This window comes from Sebastes umbrosus, chromosome 21, assembly GCF_015220745.1.
Source record: "Sebastes umbrosus isolate fSebUmb1 chromosome 21, fSebUmb1.pri, whole genome shotgun sequence".
Taxonomy (NCBI): Eukaryota; Metazoa; Chordata; class Actinopteri; order Perciformes; family Sebastidae; genus Sebastes; species Sebastes umbrosus.
Genome location: NC_051289.1, coordinates 10,833,982 through 10,860,214, shown reverse-complemented (window position 1 = coordinate 10,860,214; position 26,233 = coordinate 10,833,982). Strand labels below are relative to the sequence as shown.

Here is a 26,233-nt window from a genome sequence, read left to right as displayed (position 1 = left end):
TTTTAGTATATCATATCGTTGTCCAAAGAATCGATATATCATATCGTGATGAAACTTGTGATTTACACCCCTACTGCTAATCCGCCACGTGTGCCTATTTTAGAAGAACACTTAACTCTTACGTCTGTTACAATCACCATCTGTCACTTAGCATCGTAAACTGATTATACAAAGCTAAATCAATGGCTTGCGGAAGCAGAAATAATACTGAGCTGAATGAGCGAGCGTGACCGGCTTCAACAGTTAGGGTTGTGACAAAATTATTGTCTCTACGTGAAAAACTTTGGTCAGCAACTCCGACTGAAAAAAACTCTGTTTACTTCTAAAAAATGTTGGGACATGATGGCACAAACATTTTGTTTCTTAAACAGACTTTTCTGTTAGTATCTGTTTGCAGATATTTCACTGTATCCTCTTTACAGTCTTGGAAACAAATGTACACAAAGTGCAAGTACATACTGTATACAAGAAAATATTAACTTGTAATTATAGTTTTCCATGACGACACAAGACGTTTCCATGACGATTTGTAAATGTTTTGTTTTTGTTAAAAATCCACATGACGTCTTGATAACTCCCCGTCATTCTCACCTGCACTGAAAGAGCTGCGAGAGGTGCAACGCGGTAAAGTGTCCTCTGCTCCTCAGACCCCGCAGTCATTGGTTCTGTCTTGGAGTTTGCGGGTGAGGATGAGGACGGTGGCGAGGGAGGCGACTGAAATGTGGAAGATCAGCTGCCAGGCGTTCCTCGGGCCGAGCAGGTAGAGGTTGCATAGGACGATCACACTCAGCAGAGTGAAGGACTTGAGTTTCTTCAGAGGTGAGTGGAACAAGTAGAGGTGGCACTGCGGACACAGAGAGGACACTCACATTGTGGCGGAAACAGTTTGACATTTTCAGACTGCAGTGAAAACGTGAGCTATATTTACCTGAAACACACAGCAGAAAAACGCCAGAAGAAATGCCACGACATTCCATATACCGTCATAATCATCCTGTGTATAGAAAAGGAACAAAATTATTTTCATTCATACTTTTAACTGTACTAGAGCTGCAGCGATGAATCAATTAGTTGTCAACTATTAAATTGATTGCAAACTATTTTGATAATCAATTAATTGGTTTGAGTAATAATTTTTTAAGAAAAACAAAAGTCTAAATTCTCTGATTCCAGCTTCTTAAATGTGAATATCTTCTGGTTTCTTTACTCCTCTATGACAGTAAACTGAATATCTTTGAGTTGTGGACAAAACAAGACATTTGAGGACATCATGTTGGGCTTTGAGAAACATTTTCTGACATTTTATAAACCAAACAACTAATCAATTAATCGAGAAAATAATCGTCAGATTAATCGACAATGAAAAAAATCGTTAGTTGCAGCCCAAAACTGTACTAAATTGATTTCAGATTATAGATAATTCACACAAGAGTGACAATTTTGCCGTTTTGTGCAGACCTTATCATTATCAAACCTGAAAAATGCTAATGCACAGCAGCCAGTTCTGACAGCTTAACATATCTATAATTTAATTTATTAATGTTAGCTTATACATGACTATTTCAAAATAAAATCCCCAACTAAAATTAACAAAGCCAAGCCATAATGCAGCATTATTTCTATTAAAACAATATTTTGAATATACATAAATGAATATAAAACATAATTTATGATGCATCAACATGCTGGACTCCTTTTTTATATATATATATGCACACACCAAAAAGCTGAACATATCAACATTTCATGTGCAATAATGTATGTGTACTACTATATCTGTATATATTTTATATTTGTTTTATATTTTACTAACTATTTATTATATCTTGTTCTGTTTTTTACTGATGCCTCTTGTTGTTTGCATTGCCCCCTTTGCTGCTGTCAAACTGAAAATTTCCCCGCTGTGGGACTAATAAAGGATTATCTTATCTTCTCTTATTAGCGATAGGATTCTGGCACTGGCCATACCTGGAATGTGTACTCTATGAGGTGAACACCACGGATTATGTTCAAAGATGCACACATGATATTTAGGACCAGAGAGAGGATGCCTGGCGCTGTCACTGGTTCCAGTCTTACATTCTGGCCTGTTAAACAAAAGAAAGTGACCGTATAAATGTTATAAAATAATAAAACATTTCCTCATTTCTGCATTACAGAAATAATAAACCACTGTATTGTTCTCACCAGATCCAGGACCTTGCTCCATGTGTCCATTTGCAATGCCGTTGGTGAGCTCCACTTCCTCCAAGTTAATTACTTGTGGTGGATGGATCCTCAGATCCCCCTGGACCTCCGCCAGCGTCACCTCCAGGGCCGGACCACCGCTCTGGTTGTACTGCTGCTTCAGCTTCTGAATGGTGCTGTCTGTCAATTGGCAGCAAACGTAACATTTAGGATAAATCAATGTGTTTATTTTTAGTTTAAGGCACCACAACATGGGAGCTTTGTTATCAACAGCAAATCTGGATGACAAAATTTCTCTTCCTACACACCAAATTCCAAAAATGGATATGGCCTGGCTGCCAAGGCAACGACAGTGCTATCGAAGCATGCTGTGAACCCCCAGCGCAGATCTTCCAGGAAGCAGAAGGCCTTAGCAACGGGGAGGCTACAGTGGCACACGGTCATGTAGGATACACCCTCCGACGAGACGAAGCTGAACAGGTGAGAGCAGAAAAGGTGTTTAGTAAACAAACAGCCTGACGCAGCGCGACATGGATGCCCCTGTGATCAAACGGACAACCTTCTGTCTGTCTGTCTTCAGCATCACTAAATCAAATACACACTGTAGACTGTGCATTGTGTCTTTTTGCCATTACAGACAATCTGCTGCTGCTTTGTTTCCTGAGTCCTTACTATATGTTGAGCTCCTGGCCCTTGACGGTCCCTCTGTCAGGGAAACGGGCCAGTGCCTTGCTGATGGTCCTGAGCTGCTGCTTCCTCTCCTGGAGCTCTCGGTTGTGTTCAAAGTCTGTGGAGGCCGACAGGGGGAGTCCATCCCTCACCCGAACCACGAAGGCAAACAGGATCAGAGACATGATCCACTAGGTCCATGGAGAACACACTGCCTACATGGGGTAAAGGGTAAAGAGAAAGATCAGATCATCAGTATTGCTATGTTAGGGCTGCAACTTTCATAATCTGACAATCATTTACTTGAATAATCATTAATTTTGGTCTATAAAATGTCAGAAAAAAAGTCCAAAAAGCTCATCATACGTTCCTAAAGCCCAAACTGACATCTCTAAATGTCTTTTTGTTCGAACACCAGTCCTGTTTACTTTTACAAAAGACAAAGAGAAACAACTATTTACAACTGAGGATTGATGTTTTGTTGCTTAAAATAACTTATATGATTATTAAAATAGTTGCAGATTAATTTACTGCCTATTGACTCACAGTATCAATTAATCGACAAGTCATTTCAGCTCCATTTAGATACACTTAGCTAATTACAGTCTAATAAAACAGCCCTGAACTACATCCTACCTTCATGAAGGATATAATTGAAAACTGACACAGTTTTAGACAACTTTATGGTCATTTTAAAGGCTTATTTGTGTGTTTCTAATATTTAGGACAGTGATTATTAAAGTGGGGTCCGGGGCACTCTGTCAGGGGGTCCGCAAATTAATTTGCTCTAATTTATAAAACTGTGCTGTATCGTTAAAACATGCAAACCTACAGATGGGGACCATTAGTGCCAATAAAACAAGGATATTGTGTCTATTACTGCCACCATACTGGTAAGCTTACATATCTGGATTTATTAGGACTATGCCAGTCTTGCTACTGTTCACTTTACTTGAAATGTAGGCTATAAATGCTGTCAAGTTGAGTCCAAATGCAATTTAAATAAAATCACCACCTGTTTAAAGGGACTGTTTGTAACTTCTTACACGTATAAATCACCCGGGTCGGTGTCCCATGTGCGCTCGCGTATGTGCCGTTGCACTTGTTGTATCTAGTGAATCCCGTCTTGCAAAACAGTTTTAGCCGCGGTCGGAGGACGCGGGGGAGACCGTACCTTTGGTCTCCAGGGCCGGAGTCTCTGCTGTACTCTGCTCCTCTGCCTGCCTGCTTGCCTTCACTCTCACACACCGCGCTCGTTCTCGCTCTTTCGCTCCACTCTCACGTGCATGCGCGCACACTACACACTGCAGAAGAGTTCGTAGCTCTGAGAATATCTAGTGAATGTACAGTGGACGTTTGTGCAGAAATAAATGCTGCAGCTCCTCCAGACCAACAGAGGTTTCCCGTGTCTTGTGAAGTGATGGGGCATTTGTAACGTTATCGTCTACCGACCGGTTGCCGGTGTCTCCCCTGTTCCCTCCGACCGCGGTCGGGAGGCTGAAGCAGGAAAAGCCAACACTAGGATCAGCATTGATTCATGGAGAGACCTTCGTCTGGTCAGCTAACATTACTGCCAAGCAGCTGAAATATAGAGTGATATTTTGGTTTTAGCTGACGTGTGTAGCCTCACTGTGTTGAGCGATGCTCGTTCATGTCTATGTAGAGCGAGCACAAGCGCGAGCCCGACGCTGACTTTCGTTGACTTAACGGCCACAGGTGTCGCTGTTAACAAGCATTTCTAATTCTTACAAACAGTCCCTTTAAGTGTATATAAGAGGTATTAACATTCAATAACATTACAAATGTCCCCTCTGTGGGACTAATAAAGTACCATCTCATCTTATCTTAACATAAATGTGTTTCTGTTTATCACAAATTGGCATCTTAGAGTACAAATGATAAACATATGTTTAATCAGTGTTATAATTAAGAGGGGGTCTTTGAAAATGTTATCCACTGAAAGGGACCCCTGGTTTAGGATACCCTCACTACAGCCTCTCAGAATAATTTTATATGATTAAACATACAGTATATTACTAGTGCAATAGAAACCAGCTGCACCACAAACTACAGCCTCCAAAAATGAGCATAAAGTTGAATTATCATTAATTTAGTTTTAGCAGGTGCACACATATGGCAGCTGAGTGTATTGTTATTATGAGTTAACTGCGTAGGTTTAAAGATGATGCAGTCCTGTTATTATTTTGCATGGAAAACAATGAGATTTGAGTCTAGTTATATACATATAGTAACACCTTACCTCATGATCATGGCTTTCATGCTGCACCTTAGCTACTATAGAGGTTAGCGAGCTACACCATCATATACAGCTTACACACCAGCAGCAGGTAGCCAGCACCAGTTTCACACTCTCTACTACCAACGATTAATACAGAGAAACTGAATAACCTCTTATAACATATATAAGTTAAGTTAAATTTAATAAACGAGCTAACTTTAAATATTCTTCCGGATACAACAAAAACAAATCTTCTACGGAAACGCGAGAGGGACACAAATACTCGTAACACAGTCGGAGGTATTATGCAGCAACACCATCCGCTTCACTTAGAACGGAAGTTAGCTCGTGCTAATAGGTCGGATTGTCAGTGACTAGCTAATTACCTGGCTAGATACTGCACACAGGTGAGTTACGATATGTCATTTGCACTTTTGGTAATATGATTTTCAACATTACGTTAAATGTGAATAGTGGCGTTAAGTGAGGCGGAGAGAAATGTAACTAACGTAGCTTAGCTTAGCTTAGCTTAGCTTAGCTGTTGTTGACTTACAGTTATGTAGCCTGCACATGTTTGCTTGAGTCTGTTATTGCTCTAAACATGGCTTTAACTTGTCGTTATTGTGAGTAAATGTGTGCCTTGTTTCACATTTAACTAACGCTGTACAAGTCGTGAATGTAGACATTGGTTGAATGCGACGTTACATGACTTGGAGGACATGTAGCTCACATTACCTCTAATTTATGCAACTAAATGTACTTCTAAAGTGTCACTTATTGCAGTCTATATAAGATAAGATACTCCTTTATTAGTCCCGCAGTGGGGAAATGTGCAGTGTACAGCAGCAAAGGGGATAGTGCAAAACAAGATGCATCAGCTAACACAGTAAAAAAAGAGCTGAACAAAGTGTAACAAAATATGAACCATTTAAATAGTATAAAAATAGGAGCAGTATATACAGTATTGACAATAAACAGACTATTAACAAAATTGCACAAGTGGAAAAGGATATTGCACAGTGAGAATGAATGAATGAATGAAATGAAATGCCACCTGAAAAAAACAGGTTATTGTCAGTTTTGTTGGTGTGTAAGTGGTCTACTGGAAGCAGAGCTGGTTGTGGAGTCTGACAGCTGCAGGAAGGAAGGACCTGCGATATATAGTTATATATATCTAGTTTTACTAGCTGAACATACCATTCCCAGTACATTAAACACAGTCATGGTTTGTAACATGATGAGTTTGGCCATTAATATAATGCATTCCTGTCAACATGTTTTTATTGGTCTGATTTGGTGATGCAGTGTAACTCAGCACCAGCTTCCTTTTCATCATTAGCTGTTAAGTAACATACTAGTGCCCCAGTAACTGTTCATGAATTTGCTTAAAATGAAGACACACTTGACAAATTAAGTTGTAGAAATGTCTTCCTTATATACTCTGCTGACTGTACTCCAGGGCTTGCTCCATAAATGTTTTCATTGAGTGAAAGCCACATCTCTTTCCTTATGGTTTGCAGTGGCTTATATTTTGAATGCTTTTTAATATTAGCCACTGTGGTCTTCATGACTTGGAGGACATGTAGCTCACATTACCTCTAATTTATGCAACTAAATACTTGAAAACTCTATGCACAGTGTCGATTATTGCTGTCTATATGGAGTTTATATGGGAGATTTGCTATCTGAAAATATCATTCCCAGTACATTAAACACAGTCATGGTTTGTAACATGATGAGTTTGGCCATTAATATAATGCATTCCTGTCAACATGTTTTTATTGGTCTGATTTGGTGATGCAGTGTAACTCAGCACCAGCTTCCTTTTCATTATAAGCTGTTAAGTAACATACTAGTGCCCCAGTAACTGTTCATGAATTTGCTTAAAATGAAGACACACTTGACAAACTAAGTTGTAGACATGTCTTCCTTATACCCTGCTGACTGTACTCCAAGGCTTGCTCCATAAATGTTTTCATTGAGTGAAAGCCACATCTCTTTCCTTATGGTTTGCAGTGGCCTGAAATTAAGTCCAGTAATGATGCTTGCTCTCTGTTCCCCTTGTTGGACTATTACACCCACAACCCTCCCCACACACACACATACACACACAGACACACACACACGCTCACACACACACACACACACACTCACATACACACACCATATGAGGTGATAATTATTAATATGTCAGCACAGATTTATTAAAAGCTTAATTTTCTCACAATTTGCATGACACTGGCTGCATATTGTTCAGAAAATACAGAGTCACTGAGGACATGTAGCTCACATTACCTCTAATTTATGCAACTAAATACTTCTAAAGTGTCGATTATTGCTGTCTTTATGGAGTTTATATGGGAGTTTTTACTCTCTGATAATACAATTCCCAGTAGATTAAACACAGTCATGGTTTGTAACATGATGAGTTTGGCCATTAATATAATGCATTTGCTGTCAACATTTTTTTATTGGTCTGATTTGGTAATGCAGTGTAACTCAGCACCAGCCTCATCATTAGCTGTTAAGTAACATACAGCATACACTAGTGCCCCAGTAACTGTTCATGAATTTGCTTAAAATGAAGACACACTTGACAAATTAAGTTGTAGAAATGTCTTCCTTATACTACTCTGCTGACTGTACTCCAGGGCTTGCTCCATAAATGTTTTCATTGAGTGAAAGCCACATCTTTTTCCTTATGGTTTGCAGTGGCCTGAAATTAGGTCCAGTAATGATGCTTGCTCTCTGTTCCCCTTGTTAGATTACTACACCCACAACCCACACACACACACACCATATGAGGTGATAATTATTAACATGTCAGCACAGTGACTCTGTATTTTCTGAACAATATGCAGCCAGTGTCATGCAAATTTGTGAGAAGATTACGCTTTTAATAAATCTTTGCTGACAGATTGTTGGACGCTCTGCTTTCTCATTTAGTCTTGCACTTTACCAGCGAAACAATGCCTGGCAACACAGACGTGTTAGTATCTAATACAGTATGTGATGTGTGCACACAAGCTGCCGACACACCAAATATTGCTATGTGGTTATAAGTAACAACAGTTTATGGTCTTCTTTGCAACAGGAGAGGAACGCTGGTTTTGTAAACATAATTTAGGGTGGTGTAATGATTTCCTAATCATTTGACACGGGTAAACAATGTGAGGTATCATACTGTTATTGGTGTTTGCTTACTAGTGTATTGGTGAGATTCTGACAATACGTATCATGATACAGGAGTTAAGATTCAATATATCGCGATACTGTAAGCAAGGCGATATATTGGGATCTGCCTTTATAACTGTCCCTGTAACATCCAACATCATAGCACTACTTTGAGAGGGCACATATCTTTGCAAATGAAATATAGTATTGACTAAGTTAATATTTGCATGTAAACTATTAATTAAAATTTCGATATTTTCTTACAACCCTAGTGCTTACATTGTTGTAGTGGCTACTTGTTCACAAAATAAAACATGTTCAAAACCAAAAGGTCTTGAATATAAATTCCCATCCACTCCCACTGTCGCTATGTTGTTGACCAGGTTCAGTAGTAGCAGCAATTTGTGACATTTCACCATCACACAGTGGAAGCAGAGTTAACATGTACAGCGAGGAAGCTGTGCTGTGCTCTCGATTTGCATATTAGCCAGTTCATTTCCCCATAGACTCCTCTCTCCCCTCCCTTCCGTCTCTCTCTCCTCCCCTTTCCGTTTCTGTCCTCCCTCGCTGTCTTTTAGTCTCTCTACATTGTTTTCCAACACACTCTTCTATAATATGCTCTACTTTGTAGGTGTATACTCCAGAAGCTCACTGCTTCTTTAAGAGAAGGGAACCTTATTATTTTTCCTGCTGAGCTTTTTTTGTACTCTTTCTACATTTTAGGTCACCCGGACTTTGATCACAATGGGGGTGAAAGACCGCCCTCAGTGTTACTTTGATGTGGAGCTCAACCGGGAGCCAGGTAAGAGAATTTAAAATTGCTTCATAGTTTTGAGAACTAGTTAAACATGTAAACAGCCTCGGCTCATATTCATAGCCGATTATGTTGAACTGACATCATCAATAAAGATGTTAAAATTCTATGTATGTAGTTTGTTTTTGTAGCCTTGGAGCTTTTGATTGATATTCATTTGGTCGTATAAAATGAAACTGGAACACACTGGATTGGTAGGCTATTTTTGTGTTAGTAACCGTATCTGTACTGAAGTGTTGTATTAAAGTCTAGGCCTGAGAAGCTGTTAGCATCAAGCAGGAACTAAGTGTAATTGATGTGAATGTAAAGACCAGTTTAGTGGCTTCAGGCTAATTAACTGTAGTTAAGTCATATTTGCAAAGGGAGGGACAAAACTACCCTCCATCAGGCTCGTAAGAATAGCTTCAGATTTGCTCCTAGCTATGGAAAAGTTTGTATAAGGTGTGAGCTTCACAGCAGGGTTCTTCTAATTAATGGAAGCCAATTAAAAGTGTGCAATGTAGTAACGTTTGGGCTTCTTGTGACTTTTAATTGTATCCATTTTCTTTCACTCGTTATATTTTGTAATACCACATTTATATTGACGTTGAAGCAAAAATATTTAAAAACATTACATTTTTTTTGTAGCTACAAGGTAAAGTGAGCTAATATTTGTCTCTTGTTTTGTGTGTTATAGTTGGGCGCATAGTCTTTCAACTTTTTTCGGATGTTTGTCCCAAGACAAGCAAAAACTTTCTCTGTTTGTGCACTGGTGAGTAATGTTCAGTCAAGGACATGTTTTAATCTTTATTGTGCTTTTGCAACATTTACTGTATTGTATAGAAAAATATTTGTGTTTCAAAAAGAAGAAAAAAACTGTAAAGCATAGCATTATAGTACTCAATTCAATTGCCAATCAGTTGTGTTGTTTTCTATAAAAGTAAGAGACATTTGGGATTTACTGGTGGCTCAAGTGACTACGGTACATGCTACACAACGATCATTTTGTGGGGTTAAATCATGTCTCTTCCATCACATTTCACATCTCTTTCTTTCTAATCTTTCCTGTATCTACCAGAAAGATAATAAAAAAAAGAATATGAGATATGAATTTAAAATAAGAGCCACAGTATCACGCTACACACCCCTCTCATCATTTGATATCTTGAGGCAAGGAGCTAATGGCTGTAGTGTAAATTGGACAGTGACAGATGGAGTCACTGGATGGGTAGAGGGGTCCTCTTCCTAGATATTTCATCCCACTGAGTTCAGTACACAGTGTACTGTAGTAGTGGCAATCTGCCTAGAGATAGCCATAAATCTACACACAGACTGCAGATCGATGCTCCCTCTCATATTTCACCCCACCTGGCCGACGGGAATGAGATGCCTACAAGGGCAGACATGGGAGACGGCTGGTTAGTCTGTTCCTTTTCTTGGACACACAGACGCAACATAAGACAGTGATATACACACACAACTCAGCTGGGCAGTTTGCTGTGGCTGTCTCAAAGTCTCGAATGTGTCCTTTTGCGAGGGGGATCAGCTCACACCGTTAGAAACCAAACCCTTGGAACAATACTGAAGCCAGTGAAGCAAAAATACTAGAAGATTAGCAACCTAAGCTGCACATTTGAACAGCCAGCCCTCTGTCTTCAAAAAGCACCCTGAAACACATCTAATGAAATCTCTGCATTCACGTCTCCTTTCACCCTAGGGGGAAGGGAAATCCGGGGAGTAATAGCTTTGGGCCAATATTCTGTCCCCTGTTGATATCGCTCTGGTGGAAGATTTCTTAATGAGTTCTGCAGTCCTGCACAGGAGTATTAACAACAGGATGCCTGAACAAAGGCATCCTGTTTATTTAAATCCTTCCCCCCAAATGTGGTTTTATTCTCTTGTTTAGAATAAACCCCTCGTGGAAACTTTCAAGACTAACATGTCTTAAGGGGATAGTTTGGGTGTTTTGAAGTGTGTTTGTATGCGGTACTTATCCATAGTCAGTGTATTACTTACAGTAGATGACGGTCGGCCAGCCCCTAGTTTGGAGAAACAGACAGGAGTTACTGCACGGAACAAAAGCAATGTACTGAATGTATTTTAGACACCTAAAAGAGAGACCCACCTAAAAAAAACGATATCCGTTTAAGTCTACGCTATATTTAGAATATTTTCACAGCTTTCTCTTGCCATCAGACAGCCCTTTCTGACGGTAAACTGAAGCCGTTGTATCCATCTACAGTATGCTCTCGCCAAAGCCACCAGACTCCATTGGGAAAACCTGTAATTTTACCTCGCAGAGCACAGGGTTGCTGGTCTACTGCTGCCTCGATCGGGTAGTTAGTTTGTATTATTGTGTGACTTTGGTGAATCCAAACTAACCAAAATCACACAATTAACAAACCGATCGAGGCAGTGGTAGACCAGCAACTCCCATGTTCTGCGAGGTAAAATTACAGTTCTGGTTGCTTTGGTGAGAGCATAGATAACTTCTTCAATTCCACGTAGGAAACATAGACTGTATAGCTGTCTGACGGCAAGGTTAACTGGCAAAAAAGCGCTTCATACAGTAGCAGGTCTGTTGAATGTTTTATGTTGGATAAGAGCTCAGTTAACAAGCGTGTAATTGCAGGTGAAAAGGGAACCGGCAAAATCACAGGGAAAAAGCTGTGCTACAAAGGCTCCACATTTCACAGAGTTGTAAAGAACTTTATGGTCCAGGGAGGCGACTTCACCGAAGGTAATAAGGTCTTAATGTATAACCTCATTTACTCTTAAAGTGTGTGTTTAATCAAATTGTCTGAATTGAGTCAAACTGCTGGTTTAATTTTTTACATCAAATCCAATGGAAAGCATCAGAGCTGCTGTGAAAAAGATGCTGTATCTGATTTTTAGTTGTTTAAGGAAGAATTAAATGCTCTCTTAGGTACAAGACATTTTTCAATGAAGATGATGCTTTGCCTGGTTTCACAGCTAACAATTAATTACATTCATTTATACACACTTTATTATCTCTGCAGGAAATGGAAGAGGGGGAGAATCCATATACGGCGGCTACTTTGAAGGTAATGGGAATATCACATTATCTAATAATCATTGTTGATGTCTCATAAATGTTTATCTAAATACAACTTTTGCATGAGCATAATGTTGCATGTGCCTGTCGTGCTACTGTAATAATGGGTTTCTTGTGAATTCTCCTGTATCCATGTATGACTCCGTTGACCTTCACTTTTCCATTGTGTATAGTGCTGTCTTCTATTTAGTATCAGGCTTTATCAAATCAGCATGGAGAGTAGGTATTCTCTTTACTGAAAGCTACAATCTTCCTGCCCTAAAATTTTCAACATATTCTTTTATTTATAGAGTGGTCTTTTGCAAAAACGAAGGTAAGAGATGTACACAGCTCAGTAACACAATGTCAACATTGTCTCCACCACCTTCCTCTGTCAGTCAAAGCAGTGCAAATGTTTGCAGTGGCGCAGATGCAAATATTTTGTACCGAAGGGATGTTACAGGATTTTTCTATTCTAGTGTTTTTATGTTACGTATGTGATATTTATAGCTACACGACTGCAGGTTTCTCTGCTAAATAGGACGAGTTATAGAGTACCACAGTGGAAATAAGAGATGTAGCCCAACATGGATATAGTGTATGTATATAAAATAAAGATTTAGGCTTTGGGAAGGATTTTAGTTTTTGTGTTTTCAAATAACCTTCATATATGCAAATAGCTTGATGTTATTTATGACTCAGTGCTTTTATTCTATATGTAGTCAATTAACTATTAACATTTATGTGTTTTCTATCTTATATTTAAAGGAAAATGTACTGTGGATTTTTATATTTTAGTCTAATATTTGCCTATATTCTACATCACTGTGGACCAGTTTTCCAAAGCATCCAGTATGTTTAGTTTATGTTCATTTAATGTGCTATGAAAATTATCTTCAGGAGACTTCAAATTTGCATTAGATTCATCATAGTGAGCGTCTAGTCGCTTTGGTCCAGTTTACATGACTCTCACTGTCAGACACTTTGTGTGTACAGTTTTGTTTTTACAACCATTCCATTTTTTTCTTGGTTGTCTCATTTTTTTTTGACTGATTAGCTCATGATACATCAGCTATTTCTAAACTCCGCTCGACCCTTGATCTTTGAATCTGCAATCATTAAGAATTTTCTAAATTATCCCAGCTCAATGATAATGTAACCTTGAAAGAAGAAAGGCAAGTGTCAAATCCAAACAATTTGCCACCAATAGCATGCTAAAATGAATGGAAACCAATATGATATTCTTTGGAACAAGGTCAGAATGATGTAAAATATATGTGATATGTAGGGTTGGGGCGAAAAAATCGGTACAGCATAGTATCGCGATATTTTGCATGCCAATATTGTATCAATCCACGGACGTCAAGTATTGCTCTTTTATTATATAAACTATTAACCTCTTAACAATCCGACGGCTGTTATTCTGTCTTTCAGAGGTTGTAGTGAGTGAAGATACTGGCATCATATGAAACTAGAAAACCTAAGAAATCTGTACCAACCATGTCATACTAGCTCGACCTCTGACCTCAAGATATCTGAATGCAAACTGTATCTTATCAGATAAAACATATGTTGACAAACTGCAGAATTTTGCATTTGAAAAAAAGTAATAAATCACAATATATCGTATCGCAATACTCAGTATATCGCAAAATGTTTACAATCGCAATAAAGTCGTATTGTGATTATATTGCGTCGTGGGGCTTCTGGTGATTCCCACCTTTAGTGATTTGTAGTTGATAGTGACAGTAGTTCATGCAAAACCAGTTTGGTACTTTTAGAAAAGGACTAGAAGCAACAAACAAAAACCTTAATAAAACTGCCTTTGAGGAAGGACTGGTTGGTGAGGCAATGATTAGGTTTAATGGATTACAATCTCTTTTGTCCTGTTCTTCCCTGAATATTTCCGTTATTACGTATCAGAGAACACACTCTGACACTTCGCTCCCTCTTTCTCTGCTCCCCAACAGACGAGAACTTCATTCTCAAACACGACAGAGCCTTCCTGTTGTCGATGGCCAATCGTGGGAAGGACACCAACGCTTCGCAGTTTTTCATGTGAGTAAAATGAAGTAAATCAAATCACTCTGCACCTTTTTAATAACTATACCATTTAACTGACGGGTCACTACATTATTTATTTGCTCTCTGTAGAGTATAACTTGTCATTGAGTGTGAACGTCATCCACCCCTCTCTCTCTCTCTCTGTGTGCAGTTAGATGTTCAAAGTGCAGAGAAACATGGATTCATTCTTTTTTACCTACAAATGTGTTACATTTTTTCTCTTGCCGTTTTTGTGTAAAATTTACAGAAACTCTAGCATCCTGCTCTTCCAAGGTAATGTGTCTCCAAGGCTGTGTTTCTCTCTCTCCTGACTGTATTTATCATTCACTAGTTTGTATTTGCAGAGTACAGTGTTTATTTTGGTTATGTTCTGCACAATATTCACAAATTGCTCAAGGTTATTTGACTTCCTTTATCACTAAAACAGGTTGTCACCATACATTAGAAATTAATAAAACATAAAGGAGGAAGTGTATACAGACTGTCTTTCTTTGTATGATCCAAATATGGTCATGTAATTGCCGACACTGTGTTGTTCTTGAGGGTTTTTTATTTCCTTTAATTCAACAGCCCAAATTACAAGAGTTTTCTAACTTGATTTGCAATCAAATATTATTAAACAAATGGTGGTCTGTCAATTTTTTCCTGTGGTACATTAGAGCCCACACTTTGTTGAAGTTGCTTGTTTATTCTCATTCTTTTCCTCCTTTTTCTCTTTTTCTCATGACCCCACCACTGCCACTGGTTGACCTTTCCTGGCTTCCCACAAACAGCACAACCAAGATGGCGCCTCATCTCGATGGGTAAAAATCTGATGTCACTTTGGCACTCACAGAAGGCATCAGAATGGCCTTTACAGTCAAAGCTCCTGAAAACTTGTATTTCTCCCTTCAGAAAGAGAGAAAAAATATGTTTTCAGGACCCTTTGAAGACACTGAAATCATATAATCGTCAAGTCGCTGTGTAGTTGTGAGAGGCATCAATCTTTTCTGCCTCTGTGCAGAGTCCACGTCGTCTTTGGTCTGGTCATCTCCGGCTTTGAGGTGATAAAGAAGGTCGAGGGGCTGAAGACTGATTCAGCCAGCAGACCCTACGCTGATGTGAGAGTGATGGACTGTGGACAACTTTTCACCAAGTCCGCTAATGACGGTAAGTTTACCAACTAATCTACGTTTCTTGAAAGTTAGGGTTAGCTTTATTCTATTTTTTAAATCTGATAAAAAGACCAAAATCAGACTTCTGTGTGTGCCACTCAGCCCTAAGTTCATTTGTTCCTACTGAAGATATAAAACTTAATAAATGGGTCACAATTACATACTTTCATTTTTTACAAAAGGCTCTGTTATCTCATATTTAATTCTTTAATGCAGGTGAATAGGGTAAAAAAATGAACTAACAGATATCACCATGAAACTTCCCTGGTTAAATACTCATTAAGACAATTATTTTATGTATTACAAGTAGGGCTGTCAAAGTTATGCGATAAAAACGTGTTAATGCTAATTAGTTTTAACGTCACTAATTTCACTAATCTTTCCACTAATTTTTAAGTTGTAGCAGGCTCAGGTTTAAAGCTAGAGTGTCATACTAGCTTGTCGGGAAGGAGGCTAAATAACGCTCCAAACTTACGCTATTATCTTAGATAAAAAATGAGCGGTTAATCGCGATTAACTATTTTAATCGATTGACAGCCTTAATTACAAGTTTTCTGAAATTTTGTGTCTAAATATGAAAATGAGGCATTATCTAATGCTTACTTTTGGTGAATTTAGGAGAAATCTACAGACGTAAATAGACAAAGCAGTAAAATAAACACCTAAATGTGTATTTTGGATGTTTTTTTCCCATTAGTCTGAAAGAAGACATGTTATAAAAGCAAAAAAGGCCTAACTGGCGAAATTGACCAGTGCATGAAAAACACTGTTTTTGCCTTAAAACAGCTGGACACTGTAGTTTTTAGCAAACGCTACTTAAACAGGAGCACATGGGGACTATTTTCAGCCACTAATTAAAATATTGTTTCTCATTTGTGTGTTTTTTGGATAACAATGGAGCTCATATGAATACACTACATCAGGCTTTGTATACATAAACAGTACTTGTTAGTAGGATCAATGCATTGTTGTTTTTAGACTTTTTATGGGAAAACTAATCACCAGACCTTTTCATTTGTATCTACTGCTGTATGAAACCATCTCCAGTTTTTGTAGATCTGATAAATTGCCTCCCAGCCAGTGTTTGTTAGTTCTTAATACACAAGCTTGAATAGATGTAATCCATTATTTCTCAGTGATGTATACATAAATTCTCATTTGTTTTTGCCTCCTGTGGGGAATAACGTGTGTTGCCTGTGATTGTAACTGGGTCATATTTTGTGCTCATTCTGGAAGAGGTTGGCATTTTGATGCCAGCATTTTTTTCCCCCAGTGGAATTTGTTACGGGGCGTGTAACCTGATCTTCTGTTTAATGAGGATCAGAGAGGTGATCTCCGTGAAGTTGAGTTGGCATCTGCTCCACCTGACTGTGCCAGGCCGGCTTTCAACATACCGAGAAGAATCAAACAAAGCCTCAGTTGTTTTAGTGTTACACCACCCTGAAAGTGACTCCTAGCATTTGAACTTTCCTTCTTACTCTTACTAAGTAGCATAATGAAATGACATTCATGCCGTTGTGTTTCTCGCTTCAGTACTTGAAGGCAAGAGGAAAAGAACCAATCATCCGGCTGACTCGTCCCTCAATTCCCACGACTCGTCCTCTCAGTTCTCCTCTTCATTTGGATCTGAAAGCGAATCAGATGAAAAGCACAAACATCGCAAGCACAAGAGACATGCAACGAGTAAACGGTCTAAAAGGAGAAGGAGGGAATCAAAGAAGGAGAAGAATGTTGATGTTCTGCCCTCCAAACAAAGGTAGTGTTTTGTTCATGATCACATCTTTACATGCTTATATAATGTACCTCAAACGATCCGTATATCCAATTATAAATAGAAGCACTGACATGATTCACTGTCAGCTTTACGAGACGGGTTGGTTCTTTGCATGTATTGTTTTGCATATTGTTTTGTTGTTAAAGCTCTCACAGTCCTGTGGAAGGAGAGATGTTGGAGGCAGTCAGTGATGTGGAGGGAGAGAAGGAGCAGAGTGGGAGGAGGGAGAAGCCTGTAGTCCGACCAGAGGAAATCCCACCGGTGCCCGAGAACCGCTTCCTGCTGCGACGGGACATGCCATCTCAGGATGATAAAACAGAGATGTCAGTTTTTTTCTGAATATATTTCAGCTCATACATTTAATAGTATACACCTAAGTAATTACCTAAGGTGTTTACTTTGAAATTTGATCTTTGCAGAGTTGAGAAAGATGAAGCGTCTCTTTCAGCTGACCAGAAACCAGCCGTCTCCAAGTCTGGACGGAAGATTAAAGGCAGAGGAACAATGGTACGCTCACGTCAACTAAGATCACAGATTCATCTGTTCAGATCATCTGGTGTTTATGTTGTATTTATTCTTATAGTAGTCTGCTTGTAATTTTACCTGATCTACTTTAACTAATTCCAAAGGCCAATATTTATACCGGTGTATCTACTACTGGTGTCAAGGGGTCGCAAGTAGACATTGCTTCCTTTAAGGGGTCACAATCCAAAGAACCATCGCTGTAAAGAATTGTCCGACATCTATTTTATTGACCCAAGAAACAATTTATTTTTTTTGTTTTCACCATGCTCATAACTTTTTTGCCACTAATATGCATTCTGAAGTTATTTTTACGGAAGTCGCTTAAAGATATCAAGCCATGCCATTTTCGCAGTTTTCAATACAAGCCATTACAATAAGTTAGTTCTGTTTTGAGCAGCATGGAGCCACTGGCTACCCAGAGAAACCAGGGGCGACTGTAGCTCAGTGGTGGATCTATCCCCGGTTTCTACTGTCTGCATGTCGAGGTGCCCTTGAGCAAGACACTGAACTCCCAAGTTGTTCCACTGGTGCTTTACAGCAGCCCACTGCTCCTGAATTGCTTAGGGTTGGGTTAAATGCACAGGTCAAATTTCATGTATGTACCGTCTAATACATACAAATCTAATAAAGTTTAAGTTAAGAAATCCAAGCTGAAATAGCAGCCTGTAGCCTCCCTTGCATCCAACTACGTCACTGTCAAGTCAAATGGATGCAGGAAGAACAAAATATTTTGCAGCTTAATATAGCACGCACTGAAGAATTTATCGTTTCAATCAACATTTACCATCAACACTGATTAGACATCCACATAAAAGCGCCACATTTTTCCTTTGAGGCAAAACATCTTTAAGCACAGCCTCAGAGAGCTCTCTAAAGAGATTTGACATGATCTTATTAATGCAATTCTTTATATTTTCACTTTTTTCACAGAGATATCACACCCCCACAAGATCTAAATCGCGCTCTGCATCTGTGGAAGAACGCGGCAGCAGTGAAACTCCGCCACACTGGAAAGAAGAGATGAAGAGAACCAAAGTTTATCAACCGCCGAGCGTCGAGAGATGGAGCAAAGGAGACAAGTAGGACTTAATGTTTAACTTTGTAACATCCAACATCAGTTTTTTCTTTATTTTTCTTCATGCATCTTTTGACTTAACAGATTGAATGACCATTCCTCAAGCAGATGGGACGACAGGAGCGACTCAGTATGGTCCCGGTCTGCAGAACACTCCTCGGACCGCAGCTCCGAGAGGTCCAGCCTGCGCCGCCAGCAGAAGAAAGAGAAGAAGAAAGCCAAACACAAGAAGAAGGCCAAAAAACAGAAACGTGGCAAGAAGAAGAGCTCTGAGAACAAACCTCAAGAGCCTCTCCCGTCAGTGGGTGAGAAGTCGGTGTCTTCAGAAAGGAAGTCCAGATCCCGCTCTCCATCCCGCTCCTCTTCAAATCAGCATAAGTCACCCACTCGGAGGAGACGGCGGTCCTCGCTGTCTTTCAGAGACTCACGATCCTACTCTAAATCCTACACATCCAGTCAGTCCAGATCAAGAGGGAGGTCCAGGACTTATTCAAGATCCAGAAGCCTGTCTAGGTCTAGAAGTCGGTCTTTTTCTAGATCCAGATCTCAGTCCTATTCCCGATCCAGGTCAAGATCAAGATCCAGGTACAGATCTAGGTCTTTGTCTCCAACCAGAAAGAAGAGTTCATCCAGATCCCCGAGAAAGAGGAAAGCCAGCAAGCCCAAAGCGGACGCCATGATACCCGAGAAGCTTCCAGAGAGCAAGGTCAAGCCCGTCCCCAGACTCCCGAGCGTCCCGGCTCCTGAAAGCGCCCCTGTGATCCCCATGAGTGACAGTCCCCCACCCTCACGCTGGAAACCCGACCAAAAGCCCTGGAAGCCCTCTTACATCCACATTCAGGAGATTAAAGCTAAAGTAGCTACCAATTACGCCGCTGGACAAACGGCAGCGAGTGTTTCAGAAAAAGCTCCAACTTCCGTCGCTCCAAAGTGTCTGCCGGGTGACTCTGAAAGCCACAAACCTGCAGGGCGCTCACACAGCAGGTCCTCCAGAAGCAAGTCCTACAGCCACTCATACAGTCGCTCAAGGAGCAGAAGTTACAGCAGGTCCAGGTCCAGATCCCCTCATCAGTATAACAGCAGGTCGTCCTCCTACAGCAGATCAGACTCTGAAAACTCCCAGAAGGCATGCAGCAACAAGAAGAACTCACTAGACAAGGAATGGAAAGAGTATTACAGCTCTCTGAGGAGGATAAAGAATTTAGATAAGTACATTTCACTCACCGGCAGTCAGGATGCTCAGTCAGGATCGGAGAAGGGGGCAAGCTGTGGGCGTAGTCCTGATATCAGCGACTCCTTGGAGAAAATAAAAGAGACACAGGATCAAGAGACGAAACATCACGGCTCAATGCCGGCAGAGAGCTTTAACAGCAGGTCTGAATGGGACAGTGACAGTGATAAAGTGAGCCAAAGCAACAGCGCTGCCCGGTCAAAAAAGAAGAAACAGGCAGCTCAGTCCAGCGAGGTGCTTGACAAGAAGTTGTCTGCTCTCACTGGATGGAATTCAGAAAGCGATTCTGAAAATATAACCGCCAAGACGTTGGCCATATCTGAAAAAGAGGAAGGAGAGGCTAGTTCAGAATCAGACTATGAGACTTCCAGGAAGACGTCGGAGGTAGTGGCCGAGTTGGCACACAAGATCGCTGCTGCTGCCGGTGACAAGTCAGAGGAAAAACCTGAGAAGGCCGCAGAACCCGAGAAGCACAAGAGCAAGAAGAAGGCCAAACGTAAGCACAAACGAAAACGAAGAAGTGAAAACAAAAGCGGTAAGGACAAAGGAAAGAGATCGAAGAGGAAACATCTGAAGCTCAAAGAGACTTTTCACTGGCAGCCTCCTTTGGAGTTCGGAGACGAGGAAGAAGAGGATGAATCAAAACGAGAGAAACGAAGTCCTGGTAGAGCTGTCAAAGCGAGGCCTGGTGTAGGCGATGATAAATTAACCTCTTTAAACAAGAATCCGACCAGAGAAAAAGAGAGGGCGCAACAGAGAGCAAAAGAATGTATCAACAAAAACCCAAAACACACTGAGCCTCATCTTCAGTCGTCCAACAGGAATGGTGCTGATTTACCCAGCGTCAAAGAGCAGGAAGCGTTAGATGATATGGACATTTGTACCCCAGATCATGATGCTGAAATTGTAGAACCACCAGTTATGCAGGATTTGTATAATAACGCCCCCGAGTTAACCCTAAAATCTACCTCAAAGTCTTCAGATATGGCGAGCAGAGATAGTGCTTTACCCCACAGCAAAGAGCAGCCTTCTCTTGCCTCCATGACAGCAGCTGGTGGACCACAAGATGAAGCTGGTAAACCTACCGGCACCGCCATTAATTTCAAATGGAGGCCTTTGAAAGGAATGTCAGCTCTACAGAACGTCAATGTGCCGCCTGTTGTCACAAAAAACGTCCAACTTCAGGAGAACCTGAACCCCAACACGCAGGCAGTGAGGATGGAGATAAAAAGCAAAAGCCGGGTCCGACCGGGATCGCTGTTTGACGAGGTTCGTAAGACGGCGCGGCTCAACCAGAGGCCGAGAAACCAGGAGAGCTCCAGCGAGGAGAGGTCCCCCTCTGTGGGAAACACACGGGCGACGTCCCGCACACGGTCCCCGAAGAAGTCGCACTCTGTTTCCAGTCACCGGTCCCGCTCCAGAGGCTGGTCCCACTCCTACAGCAGGTCCAGGAGCAGATCCCGTAGCTCCAGCTCCTCCTCCAGGTAAGACAAAAAGGCACTTTGATTAAGAGCGTGAGGGCAGCATCAGTAAATCTTTCTAAACGCCGGAGAGGCTTCTTGGACAAGATTGTTGTGAAGTGATAAACCTGATGGATGTGAAGCATTTAGTCTAGAAGCTTAAGTCTGCGTCGGTAGCGCAGACCTTTTGTTCTCGCTCGGGTAAAATGTCATTTATAACGAACGTAATTCTTTTAGGAGCCGTAGCAGGAGTCGGAGGAGACGTGGAAGAGGACGGTCGCGCTCTCGTAGCAGCAGATATCACAGGAGTCACAGGTACACCATGAAACACCGATTTAATAATCTGAACCTGGCAATAATCTGTAATCGGCACCTTAATGGGTCCCAGTGGGGAAGTGTTCAGCTAAAAAGCAACCTTAGAGCTCAGGAGGTTTCAGTGCCATGCTCTTTATTTTACATTTCAGCAACTCTTAAAGGAATACTTCACCCACAAAATGACCTTTTGTATATCACTCAGCCCACGTTACGTTGAATTCTTGAAAAAAACGTTGTTTTTTCTTGCATGCCTCCAGGATGAACAGATAATAAAAATACTGAGTAAAGTCTTGATGAATTGAAATAAATTGTTTGTTTGGATTCTGGTGTATGAATTTGTTATATATTTATTTATTTGTATTTATTCATATTTATTTATTATGATTGTTTATTTATTTATTTATTTATTTATTTTAATCAAAAAATATATTAAAAATTTAATTTTCTTGAATTTATTATTTATTTCTCTGTTTTTTGATACTCCGTTCACCGTGGAGGTATTAGAGAAAAACAAAGTTTTCTTCAAGAATTCAAGGTAACGGTGAGTAATTGATAAACAGAATGGTCATTTTGTAGGTGAAGTATTCCTTTAAGGACAGTCAAAAACCTCTCTGTCGTGTTAAAAAACTGTTTTAACTGTATACACATCCCTCCCCAGAATTTCCATCGTATTTTTCCACTGTGTATTCTGTGTATGACGTTGTCGTATCTTTTTTTCCTCTTCTTCCATCAGTCGGACGTACAGCAGGAGTCATTCCAGAAGTCGCTCATATAATCGCCGTCGGAGATCCAGGTCTGTGAGCTATTTAATACGCTAACAGACAGAAATAGAAATGTTTAATTGTTCATGTAAGGGGTCATTGAGTCCTCTTTATCACTGATATAAACATACCAGTAATCATGTATAGAATATATTCAGGTTAAAACACTATGATCTATTATTTTCTCAATCACAATTTCAGTACTTCAGTATTAATTTGGAGTTTGAAAGGATATTTATATACCTGTCAGTTTTCATGAAGTTTTTATTACTGGTTTATATGATAGCATGGAAACACTTGATACTAAGTAATGCACATCAAGCAGAAAAAGGCTTTTGTGTGACAACGTTAGAGATAAAACAAGAAGGTGAATATTCAATTATTCTATCGACTATTTTGATAAATCATTTTTAAAGCAAAGTGAAGACTTGCTGCTTTTTGCTTTGTCTTTGTGTGATAGTAAAATTAAAATGGTTATTAAAAGACGTTACCTTAGGCTTTATAAAAATTGTGTTGGGCATTGTTCTCCATTTTCTGGAATTTTATAGACCAAAAGATGAAGAAAATAATCAGCAGATTAATGAATAATTAAAATAATCATTAGCTCCTGCCCTAGAAGAGATCAATCCTATCTTTAGTCATTAATTATAGCAGGAAAAAGCAATCAATCTTTTTCACTGTGCACCCAGACAACATCTCAATAACTGTGTAGAATAATTGTAATAACTGGAACTAAACAAATCTTTGTGGATCAAACACTATTCTGGAGATATCCCTAAAATAATACCTCTGTACGTTGATGCAGGTCGGACTCCTACGACAGCTATTCTAGTCGGAGTCGCAGTGCGAGCAGGAGACGAGGGCGCAGACGAAGTGACAGCTACAGGAGTTCGGACCGCCGATCCCGGTAAGACGCTCTGTCCCCTTTGTGAACCCCGACAGACATCAGCAAGGTGGCAGGTCTCAGATCAGCCTTTTTAACCTTTTATCTTTTCCTTCCTGTGGCTGACTGTTACATTGTGCTTTTAACACCAAGACATACTGAGACAACAGGGTTTCTCAACCTTTTGTAACTTGAGGCCCACTTCTGATTGTTAAATGAGAAACTGGGCTATGAGTATGTGTTATTCCGCTGTCACCTGTAATGACCCACATGAATATTCAGCTTACCCATCACAATTATAAATCCAAAGTATTCAGGGTCATATTTCCTCACCACACGCTTTGAAGCTGTTACTGGTGCAGGGTTGTCCATTTTTTTGTTTCAAAAACTGCTCCATTCAGTCACTGCATCTGAGAACGTTAGTTATGTCTGTAAAGGGGAGACTCGTGGGTACCCATAGAACCCATTTTCTTTTAGATATCTTGAGGTCAGAGGTCTAGGGACTCCTTTGAAAATCGCATGTCAGTTTTACCTCGCCAAAATTTAGCGTAAATTTAGAGCGTTATTCAGTCTCTTTCTCAACAAGCTAGTATGACAAGATTAGGACCAATGGATTCATTAGGTTTTTTTAGTTTCATAAGATACCAGTATCTTCACTCTAGCTTTAAGACTGAACCCGCTACTACCTCTGAAAGACAGAATAGCGGCTGTCGGATTTTTAAGAGGTTAATCTAACCATTTGGCAGTACCTCCGCGGCCCACTAGATGGCGCTCTGAGGCCCACCAACTGTTGAGAATAGCTGCTATAGCATACAGCCAAGTGTATGCATCTAATTGATGCCTGAAAAGTAAAAATATTTTGTGTTTTGCAGGTCGTACCGCTCCTCCAGCCGCAGTACTTCCAGGCGCAGAAGTCACAGTCGCAGCAGTCGGTACAGTTGAGCCTCAGCAGGCAGGTTGTCGGGTTCAAGGCTGCTGAGAGGGAACAAAACCACGAAGTCTGGACACTGTGTGTGCACAAATCATAGGAATAACTGCGATCATCACAGATCAGCAACTAAAGCTCCAAGAGGAAAAGTTGTATTCCATCTTGTTACTGGTTTAATACTGTACGACAGTCTTTGAGGAAATGAATGTTATAGAATTTGAATAAATAAACCACTTTACAAGCTTATACATAAGGCAGATTTCCACAGCTGAGAACAACAGCCTAGAGGTATAAAAAAGTCCTACGTTATAAATAATATGAGAAATAAGCTGTATATATTTTATATTTGTTTATTCCTTTTCTACTTTTGTTTTTTTCTACACTGAAATGTACAATCATTATACTGTAAGTGTCTAATCCTCCCAGTTCTGACGTGTTTGAGGAGTTAGTGGGTAAAATTGAGGCTCTGCCTTAAATTCAGTCTTTTTTTTTTCGTAAAAAAGTCATCACTCAATGGAAAAAATAGCTTTTTCTGGCAGCTTCAAGTTGTAATTCATCTTTGTTTCATTCGTTTATTGCTGTATCATGAATGTTAAAAGCTGTACTCAAAGTATAGTATGTCTGATTTGGATTTTATTCAAACAGTTATGAATGTTAATAAATGCCACAGCATCTTAAGCCTCTGTTTTTTTTCCCTCCTCACTATACAGTTGATAATTGTGCAGTCAGTTTATGGACTTGGAGAATTTGTACCTTTACCATGGCGCCATCTACCAGTTCAGTTCAGAACTGCAGCTTGTGTGACCTGTGAGATCAATATTTATATTTATGTCAAACGATATAAATGAACAAAGACTGATTTTCTTTTTATAGAAATCCGCTGTCATTTCTTTCTATTAGATGTAATGCAATTAGAGGAATCTGATTAATGCACAACTATAATTTCACTCACTTCATTGGAATAAGAAAAAAGGGAGCAAAGACTCCATTAAATTATTAATCACACTCAGAACTAATTGAAAATGTAGCTAATATTTGCGTACACTTAAAACTGTGCTGGTGTGAGAGCTCCTGTCTCTCTCGGGAGCTTTTGTGAGCTGCATGTTAGAAACCAAGATTCCTCCATCGGTTACAGATCCTGTTGAACTGCTACAGTAACTGTCCATTTCTTTTTCTGCAAATGCAGTCAGTCAATACGTCTACAGTTCTGGCCTGTTTTGTATGGATGGCTCTCATACTAATCATACAAGCATGCAGTTTTATAGCAGAATACATCATGTGCTGCACACGTGGATGAAATGAATTGATTCGATGCTGACAGTGAGGTAATATAAAGCATTTTTCAATTACTTTTTTCTCATTGTGTTGTTAAAAAATATTTCACAAGTTATTGGGGGACTTTTGTGAGATGCTAAAGTGTGTATTTAACGTGTAAAATAAGCCTAAAGCAGTATAGTTCCTAACCTTGAAAGGACAAATCTGATAGTTTAAAAGATAATAAAAGGTATAAGAAAGAAAATATATTTCCGTTTCTGGTAAAATGTATATTTTTTTGTCACTTTTCTAAGTTCTCAATTTTCTTTTTTTGTGAAATATACTATACTATTTGTAATATAAGATATGTCCACCTCTTCTGGCCTCAAATTCAGCCCTCAAATGAAAAAATCTGAGAAGAAAACATCACTTTGTTATAAAAATAAAGTGTTTTTTTCCTAGTTTTATTAAATGTAATCCAGTTTATCTTGCCTTGAAGGCCTTTAGCTTCCTCTGCTGCACAGGCTTTTGTTTATTTTTATGTGACTGAGAATATGTGGGTGTAAGTGTGTCTGATGTATATGAATCTTTGTAATTTATAATGTTTTTTAATGTGCAAACAAACAAAACTACAATTCATGTCCACATTGAGGTCATAAACAAGCCAAAAAGGTTGTTGCTCGTGCCTCACC

General features: G+C 39.7%; 2 protein-coding genes across 9 annotated transcripts; one reads left to right on the top strand and one right to left on the bottom strand.

Annotated features, from left to right (window-relative positions):
• Positions 1–54: 54 nt before the first annotated feature.
• On the bottom strand, positions 55–5,343 carry sec22c (SEC22 homolog C, vesicle trafficking protein). Its single transcript, XM_037756251.1, has 7 exons — positions 5,117–5,343; positions 2,860–3,071; positions 2,496–2,659; positions 2,188–2,367; positions 1,969–2,087; positions 929–994; positions 55–844 (listed from the first exon to the last, which is right to left on the bottom strand). The coding sequence occupies exons 2-7, from the start codon at positions 3,039–3,041 to the stop codon at positions 644–646; spliced, it is 912 nt and encodes a 303-aa protein (XP_037612179.1). The 5' UTR covers positions 3,042–3,071; positions 5,117–5,343; the 3' UTR covers positions 55–643.
• nktr (natural killer cell triggering receptor) lies at positions 2,531–24,965 on the top strand. Of its 8 annotated transcripts, none has more exons than XM_037756242.1 (17): positions 2,531–2,667; positions 8,993–9,071; positions 9,760–9,834; positions 11,695–11,802; positions 12,083–12,127; positions 14,088–14,175; positions 14,955–14,984; positions 15,185–15,330; positions 16,869–17,091; positions 17,256–17,432; positions 17,529–17,616; positions 18,565–18,713; positions 18,818–21,424; positions 21,638–21,715; positions 22,449–22,508; positions 23,282–23,383; positions 24,232–24,965. In XM_037756242.1, exons 2-17 carry the CDS (start codon positions 9,014–9,016, stop codon positions 24,299–24,301), a joined length of 4,104 nt encoding a protein of 1,367 aa, XP_037612170.1. In that variant the 5' UTR covers positions 2,531–2,667; positions 8,993–9,013; the 3' UTR covers positions 24,302–24,965. The 8 variants fall into 8 exon arrangements, with proteins under 8 accessions (XP_037612170.1, XP_037612171.1, XP_037612174.1 ...); XM_037756243.1 differs by lacking the exon at positions 2,531–2,667 and adding an exon at positions 5,391–5,502 and having other exon boundaries at positions 18,794–21,424; XM_037756246.1 differs by lacking the exons at positions 2,531–2,667; positions 8,993–9,071; positions 9,760–9,834 and adding an exon at positions 12,429–12,451 and having other exon boundaries at positions 11,732–11,802; positions 18,794–21,424.
• The last annotated feature ends 1,268 nt before the right edge of the window (positions 24,966–26,233 follow it).

What these genes read in the sequence shown, in the direction of transcription:
- nktr (XM_037756243.1), top strand. Translation starts at nt 9,014, where the DNA reads ATGGGGGTGAAAGACCGCCCTCAGTGTTACTTTGATGTGGAGCTCAAC. An exon ending in ATGGCGCCTCATCTCGATGG is followed by an intron (nt 14,985 to 15,184) that starts GTAAAAATCTGA and finishes GCCTCTGTGCAG; the next exon opens with AGTCCACGTCGTCTTTGGTC. An exon ending in AGTTCGGACCGCCGATCCCG is followed by an intron (nt 23,384 to 24,231) that starts GTAAGACGCTCT and finishes TGTGTTTTGCAG; the next exon opens with GTCGTACCGCTCCTCCAGCC.
- sec22c (XM_037756251.1), bottom strand. Translation starts at nt 3,041, where the DNA reads ATGTCTCTGATCCTGTTTGCCTTCGTGGTTCGGGTGAGGGATGGACTC. An exon ending in GGAGCAAGGTCCTGGATCTG is followed by an intron (nt 2,088 to 2,187) that starts GTGAGAACAATA and finishes TTTGTTTAACAG; the next exon opens with GCCAGAATGTAAGACTGGAA. An exon ending in TCATAGAGTACACATTCCAG is followed by an intron (nt 995 to 1,968) that starts GTATGGCCAGTG and finishes TTCTATACACAG; the next exon opens with GATGATTATGACGGTATATG.